At 42.6% G+C, this 7,850-nt stretch overlaps 1 protein-coding gene across 6 annotated transcripts in view; it reads left to right on the top strand.

Annotated features, from left to right (window-relative positions):
- LOC307217565 (arf-GAP with SH3 domain, ANK repeat and PH domain-containing protein 1-like) overlaps nt 1-4,318 on the top strand; it is a 34,356-nt gene extending 30,038 nt beyond the window's left edge. For 4 of the 6 annotated variants that reach the window (XM_079979015.1, XM_079979017.1, XM_079979016.1 and 1 more), the window contains 3 exons: nt 1,437-1,576; nt 2,323-2,441; nt 2,991-4,318. In XM_079979015.1, coding sequence (XP_079835141.1) covers nt 1,437-1,576; nt 2,323-2,441; nt 2,991-3,078 — 347 coding nt within the window. In that variant the 3' untranslated portion in view covers nt 3,079-4,318. Of the gene's footprint in view, nt 1-1,436; nt 1,577-2,322; nt 2,446-2,990 lie in introns of all 6 variants that reach the window. The other 2 variants (XM_079979018.1, XM_079979020.1) reach the window with 1 other exon arrangement.
- The last annotated feature ends 3,532 nt before the right edge of the window (nt 4,319-7,850 follow it).

A 7,850-nucleotide genomic window follows, 5' to 3' on the forward strand; every position in this document is an offset into this window, starting at 1 on the left:
AAAACCCGCTAGACGAAAGAGTTTTCCGTTTTGGAGGCGCTTCGCAAAACGAATTTCCCTGTGGGCTTGCTTCGCAAGACGAAATGTCTTGCGAGTTTTTCCGACTTTTCCCCCCTTCCCCCCCCTTTTTTAAGCTGCTAAGCCGCTTATCAGCTGATCTGCTAAGCCGCTAAAAGCCGCTAAGCCGCTAATAGCGCTAATCCGCTAAGCAGTCAATGGGCTTGCTTCGCAAGACGAAAAAACCGCTAGATGAAGAGAATCACGGAACGGATTCTTTTCGTCTTGCGAGGCACCACTGTATTATAAGTTTTGTGAATTTTACTTTCTTGTATTCAATTGCACAAAGTGTTCCTACATCAGCCTTGTTCTTCCGTTTTGACACCATTTCAGAATCTAGGGGCACTTCCAAATGACCTGTTTATTGTGCATTCCTCCTATTTGCAGTATGATTGGCTTTTGATGAACATTCAGCCTGACTTGCTTTTGGAGAGATTAAATGACATTGCATCAAAGCAAATGTTATCCACACTTTAAAGTGCATTTTCCTATCACTTTCCTTACTGCAAAAAGTCAAATCTTTGTGGGAAACCAGGTTTGTTGCACATAACTTCCAGTCACCTAGAATTGCACAAGCTAAATTTGCTGTTATGTGATTGAATCCCACCCCAAAATAGCAACAGTCTGGAAGTGCCTTAGGAGATACGTTCCCCTAACTGTTGCATCCCTGTGTTTCCTCACCCAAGCTATTGCTCTGGTTTTGCAAGTACTTTGTGGGGAGCTTCTGTTGAATTGTAGTTCAATCCTTTCAGATGTGAACCAGTGTAGTACCATTGTCTCACTTGGTTCCGAGGTGCTTGCTGGTGATGTGTAACCTTGCCTCTATTTATTACCTGACTGCACCTCCACTACTAGGTGTTTTAAAATGCCATCCCCCTTGTTCTGGATTTTCCTGAAACTGTGTAGAAATCCTGCTATACTTGCAAGGCAAAAATCAGGTGTAAATTATTAATACTGTGTCAATTTTCTTTTTGTCTTTAAACTGTGTGTGGACTGGCTGCAGGGGTAAACTACAACACTTGCTAATTTCATTTTTTTAAAACTGAAATATGTAGTATATGTAATGCAACCTTACTCTAGTGCCAGATTCCACAGAGAAAATATAATTTGAGCAGAAAGGGATGGAGAGGTTTGTTTTTCTTACTTCAGGCCTTGAACATAGCAGGGAGACATTCAATACACATTCAGTAAGAGCATGTTATACCTCAGCAAACATCATGGTACTCTGCATAGTTGCTAAACAACACCTTAACCTGTCCTCCTCTTAGCTAGTTGACTTTAACACTGACAGAATTCACCTACAAGTTGCACACAGAATGATCACCACTGTTGCACTTCCAACATGAAATAACACAACAGGGCTGTGTTTTGTGTTGCAGCTGCCTTAAAGGAAGAGGGGACAATTTGTGAGCAAAATCAACATGCAAGAAAAAGCCAGTGGACTTCCTCCCCCTCACTGGAATCATCCTTTGAATCATCAGATGATGTCCCACCACCACTGCCCAAAAGGGGGGGTTTGGTGTGTTCTTCATTTAAATTTACATTTTTTTACTAAGTGCTTTCATTTTCCCTCTTCATTTTAGTGTACTATTAGCTAAGGATGGTTGCCTTTCACCGACCTAAGCTGCCTCTGACTACTGTAGGAGTGTGTGTGTGTGTGTGTGTGTGTGAATTAAGCTTCTGAAGAATGGGGGGTAGTCTGTACACCACTTTTAATGTGAAATTGTCAACCCCGGGGATGTTATGAATCACCAAGTGAGCCAAAGCAATGAGGTAATGAAGTCTGTCTGTCACTAACAGGATTCAGGGGTGAAGAAATTAATTGCATGGTGGTGGCCCCTCTCCTCAGCCATATTGTGATGAGGTCTGCATCACAATATAACTGAGGAGAGACTTCACTCACTAAATTGATGCCAGTTGCTTGCAAATGTACCGTTCAGCCCCGCTTGCTAAGAATCCACAACAAGTTGCCGAAAATAACAATTCAAAGACTCCTTCCATTCTGAGCATTTCCTTCTTGCTATAAAGCTTCTTCATGTGTAAGTGACTGAGGCCTTCCACATGAACTACACCAGGGTTGGGGGAACCTATGTCCTTCCAGATGTTACTCGACTACAGCTCCCATCATTCCTATTGGCTGTGCTGGCTGGGGCTGATGGAAGTTAGGAGTCCCAAAAACATCTAAAGGGCCACAGGTTCCCCCAACCCTGAACTACATTATCTGTGTCTGCAAGCTTGACATTGCTTTCTGGTGCCCATTTTCAGAAACACTCCAGTGTGTGTCGGGTCAGAGCCCTTTATGACTGCCAGGCTGACCATGAAGATGAGCTAACCTTCCAGACTGGAGAGATAATTGTAGTAGAAGGACAGGAGGACTCCAATTGGTGGGTATGTGACAGTTTCTTCTGGGTGATTGCTGGGGATTCCTTATCATAGCACTGATCGTAACCCTACCCCATGGGACTGGCTTCAGGTTTGTGGGGGTCTTCAGCAAAGTGTCCTGTGGTCAGTGGGCCTTGGCGGGAGTTAGCAGTGACGGGCTGTGTCCTACAACAGCTTCAGCACCAGACAGGGGATCTATCCACCATTTATTTTCAACAATGCTGCCAGACACAATTTTAATTTCCCACAATGCCTTGGAGCATGAGGGAATATTGTGTATTGAATATTAAAATGGCAGGCAGACCCAGTGCTGCTCAGAAAGTCAGGTCTGCATTGGCAACGACCCTGGTCAGGGCTCTGGAGCTCCAATAGCTTCCCAATGAAGCCGGGTGCTGCCTCCAGCCATCATATCGCATCGCATCCCAATCCCATAAATATAGGGAATGATGGTCTCAGAAATACAGTCGTTGTAAGACTTGCAATTACAATGCACTGAGGTTTTTCTCTCTGTGTTAAAACTGCCTCACCTTCTGCTCTTTCTTTCTTTGCAGTGTGGCAGGATTGAAGGGCAGCCTTCCAGGAAAGGTTTATTCCCAGCATCGTTTGTTTACATTCTGCATGAATAGAAGGATGGGTTGATGAAAGAACACTGTATTATTTACTGAAAATATAATCCTCTGCTTTAAGAGTGGCCTCTGAAGGCAGTGTTCCTCTCACATTTACTAACTTGGTCACCAATCTGTAGGACAACATGCTGGACCAGGAATTGGGCTCACTGATGCAGGAATGTCATCATAGACTATAGTGCAATCCACTTCTCATTCAAGCCACTGGTAAAATGTCCATTGATTTAAATAGAATTGTAGCTAATCTGTATTATCCGACAAACTCACTGGCCTCTTTCATACACACTCAGAGTGGCACAGGAGCCCTTTTTTTGGTGGTTCAATCCATCATTGCTATGGTTTATGTATGAATGCCAGACATCCAAGAGTGAAGCCAACTCCATGCGTCTTTTCCAACTGAATCATTCTCAAACCTCACAGCTAGGTAATAATTGGGTGGGAAAGATCCTCTAGATTACCTCTCTAGGTGGTTGCTTCATTCATGCACACTCTGGCAGCAGTTGTTCCACAGGAAAGCAGGGTCCACATTGTGTATCTGTGAATGGGGTCAATATGTTCCAGGTATTCTGTTTGGAAAGCTCCACCTCTTCACTGTTACTCCCTTCCACTGCACGGAAAAATAGGCACCTTCAACAATGTGGCGCTCCCTTTGTGAGTTTGAATGACCTGAAGGACTAAAAGGCTATGAAGCTCAACCCAGATGTTAACCAGCAGAAGTTAGACGGAAGATACTTGCTGAGCCTATAGTTTCTGATGGCAGAAACAAGTGGGACAAAATCATAATAGCCCCCTTTCATTCCCCTCCACAAGCTATGGGAAACATTCTTTTTGAATTCCAACATAGCAATCAACCAGTCCATGAAACACAATCCATCAGCTAAGTCTCCAATCCCATGTGCACCCCATGCAGCAACCTTTTTCTAGTGATGCAAGGAGCCCCACCTTCCTTTAAAAAAACAACAACCCTCACATAAAATATATTTCAGTTTTTGCAAATGTATCCCACTCTGTGAATAAATTCAGATTTTGCTGCTTATATAACACAAGGATGGTGAATCTTTGACCCTTCAGATGTTGTTGGATTTCAACTCCCAGCATCCTTGCCCTTGCTGACTATGGCTGATGGGAGTTGGAGTTCAGCAACCTCTTGAGGGCCATTGGTTCCTGTTCCTTAGAAGGCTTTCCAAGCCATCTCTAATCCCACTCCAATCTTAACGGGACAGTTTTACCATTCATACCAGTGATTTCAGAAATAATAGATAATAATAATAATAATAATAATAATAATTTATTATTTGTACCCCGCCCATCTGGCTGGGTTTCCCCAGCCACTCTGGGCGGCTTCCAACAGATCTAATAACTGATCTAATTACAGGGTGAGTCCTTTAAAAGCGGCCCCGTGGATACAGAGTACACATGTTCCATGTGGCCTCTTTTAAAAGACTCACCCTGTATATCCTTATTGAACAGGACAGGCATTAAACACTTCATTCCAAATAAAGTCTTACCATTGCTTTACATAACAGTAACCCTATTTACCTATTCTTACTAAGACTGCCCAACCTGAAATATCCAAGAATTGCGGTTGACATCTTTACAGCTGCCTTGCGTTAATAGATGTAATCTGGATTGCCTGAATCATCAGAGCTCTTTCCTATCTGTCTTTTCAAATGATATGATTCCACCTGAGAAGAAAACATACTGCAGTCCAAAACCCTGTACTATTTAATTTTTGTCTCATGTTTTATCCCCACCACCACTACCCCTGTAATAAATTTTCTTTTGCTTACGTCTCATGCTGCTTAGTCTGACTATCAAGGGAGATTGGAAATCACACTTTTCCTGTTTTACTTCTGAGTGGAAGGTTTTGAGGGAAGTTGAAAACCTGCTTTGTGTGTTAAATAGTAAAAAAAGAAATGTAGATAGTAAATAACTTTGTATACCTGCACCATATATAGTTCAACTCAATAAAATTACTATTTAAGAGGAGGCAGTTGTAAATAGGTGGATCTTTGGGGCTTGCTTAAAGGTCTACAATAATGGAGCCTTATATATTTCTGCTGAAACAGAGTTCCACAGGCATGGGGCCACTGCCAAAAAGGCCCTCTCCCAAATTCCCATTAGCCTAATTGCTCTTACAGTCAGGCACACAAGCAGAGTCTCTGAAGCTGATCTCAAAGTGTGAGCAGACTACAGGTGAGGGCAGGAAGAGTGAACCTCAGGGGCTGAATGCAGCTCTCTAGGCCTTAGCACTCTCCAAGAACAAGCCCCCTCACGAGTACCCATACCCCCTTCCCACCAGCCTTACTGCACACTCTCTGAGTGCTTTTGCCTGGATGAAGGATGGAGACTTTTGCATAGCTGCAATGAAGCCTTCTGTACAAAAGGTAAGAGTCATATCTGTTGCTTCACCCACTTTGGCCTCAGCCCCACCCACTTTATATCTTTAACCCTACCCACCAGTGGCATGTAGTTGAGGCTAAAAAAGGTTTCCTAGCCCTACTCTAAGGTAACCTGGTCCCAAACCTTTAAAGAATAAGCTCTGCACTTTAAAATGGACTTGGAAATAAACTGGAAACTCATGCACCTGGTACAATCAATCATTGTTTGTTTATTTATTTAAATATGTATACCATCCTGCATCCATAGATCTCTGGGCAGTTCACAACATAAACATACAATATAAAAAAACACAAGAATAAAGGTTAAGTTTCAATACTTACATATGATGCGTAAGTGATTATATGATTACTTACTTACTTACACATAGACAAATGCCTGAAAGCTAAAAATACAGTCTAGAGTTACTGGCCTCTCCTTGAAAGCATAGTAAGAAAAACTGACAAAAGAGAATTACATGTTCTCATGGCCTCCATCTGTGGATGTTCCAGGTAGTCTGAAGTTCCAGCTTCATCAGATACTTCGCTCATCACCATCAAACCACTATGGACTCCCACACTCACATATACAACCTCATCAAATTCGGTTTCCCCCCCCCCATTATGTGAGGGGGAATGTGACACCTTTTTATAAATCAAACTTTGTTAAGAATAGTATCATGAATGTTAATTAGTGACATAAATTTTTTCAGCACTTTATCTTTCCATTTCCAAAGTTCATTGGTAACAATGAATGAATGGCAACTACAAATAAATATTAGACAAGCTTGGCAGTTTTAGAGCTTTCAACTTTGTTTACTAAATACAAGTAAACTAAACTTACTAAATTAGATCACTATAGTGAGAAACTTGGATCTGGCCAGTGGGTCAGATCCTTATCTCTTCCCACCTGCAGAGGCCAAGTATGACAGTCACCTTTCATACAATGGACATCACCACTTTCTGGAATACCCAAATCATTGCTGTTATTGCGTTGCTACAAAAGAGAGAAGAAACTCTTGCAAAATGGGGAGGGGGGAGCAGGTTAGGTTAATAAATTGGCTGATAACTGGAAGCCTATATAGGCTGTATAAATTAATGGCTTTTAAAACTAAACATCCTGATCTGGAGTGTAACACATACACACACACACACGACAGATTACATTTAAAACAAGTATATTCAGGCAGCTGAAATGCCACCTTCAGTTTTTAATCAGAAATGCAGTCTAGCTTGCAGGCAAATAAATGTTATTGTTCAAACTGTTATCCTAAAATAGGAACCCTATAAGAGAAAGTGAAAGTATCTGACCCTCTGTTTAACCATGTTCCTTCTTTTGCACAAGTGAAACCTGTAAGAACAAGGATCAGGGACTTCTGTTTGACTCCTTGTGTCTTATAAAGGAAACTCACTTAGCTACCTCTCTAGCAAGCAGCAATTTAAAGGGTTCATGTTGCAGGAAGCTTTTGCTGGCCGATTGCTATTAGGACCACCTGTTTGCATACATGCCTCTCGAAGCCCTAAGATCTGGTAAGACGCCACTTGGGGTGGGGGTGGGGGCTCCCTTCACTTACCAAGATCCACTGAGTTAGGGAATGGAAAACAGGTCTTTTCTGTAGTGGCAGCCTGCTTGTGGAGTACCCTCCTCTTAACTCTGTATGTTAAAGAGGATTTTGGTATGTATTCTGTGGTACATGCTCTTTTCTTACAGGGTGCTGGGTAAGGCTGCTGGAATTAGCCATTTCCCCTGGCAAACTGAGAGTGTACCTAGAATACACCCAACACTCCCCAGCTGTTGTGAATTCCAATGGATTTCCTAGCAGTGACGAAAGGTCTGGTGGATGCCCACCATTACTGATCTTCTCACTGTGGAGCCTCCTGAAACTTTCAAGGAATTCCAATATTTCCCACCAACAGGGCTTGAAAATATATGAGATAACCTACTATCAGAAAACAAATAGAGAGAGTTGGGTTGGTGCCTATTGCGGCCAAAGTTGGTTGATAATTCTGATTGGTTAAGCAGAACAGCTGTGTGAGCCAATTTTGCAACAGCAGGAGAAGAGTGCGGTTTGGGGAAGGATTGTAGCTCAGTGGTTAGTAGTTCAGTCTCCGGCATCAGCAGACACAGCTGGCAAACACTCTGGCCTGAAACCCTGGAGAGCAGCTGCCAGTCAGTGTAGATGGACAAATGATCTGACTCAGTATAAGGCAGCCTCCTATGTTCCTAATGCAGTCAACAGTGGCTGCCTGCCTGCAGGTGTGACCAACCACACAGTGGCTTCCTCTATGCTGCAGGAAGAATTTCCTGCAGCTTAAAGAATACCATTTGCTTTTAAAGCATGTGTCCTCAGACTGATGTGGTTGGCATTGGGTTGTTATCTTCCCCTTCTATTTTTGCAACAGTTCC

This window comes from Podarcis cretensis, assembly GCF_951804945.1.
Source record: "Podarcis cretensis genome assembly, chromosome: 6".
Lineage (NCBI taxonomy): Eukaryota > Metazoa > Chordata > Lepidosauria > Squamata > Lacertidae > Podarcis > Podarcis cretensis.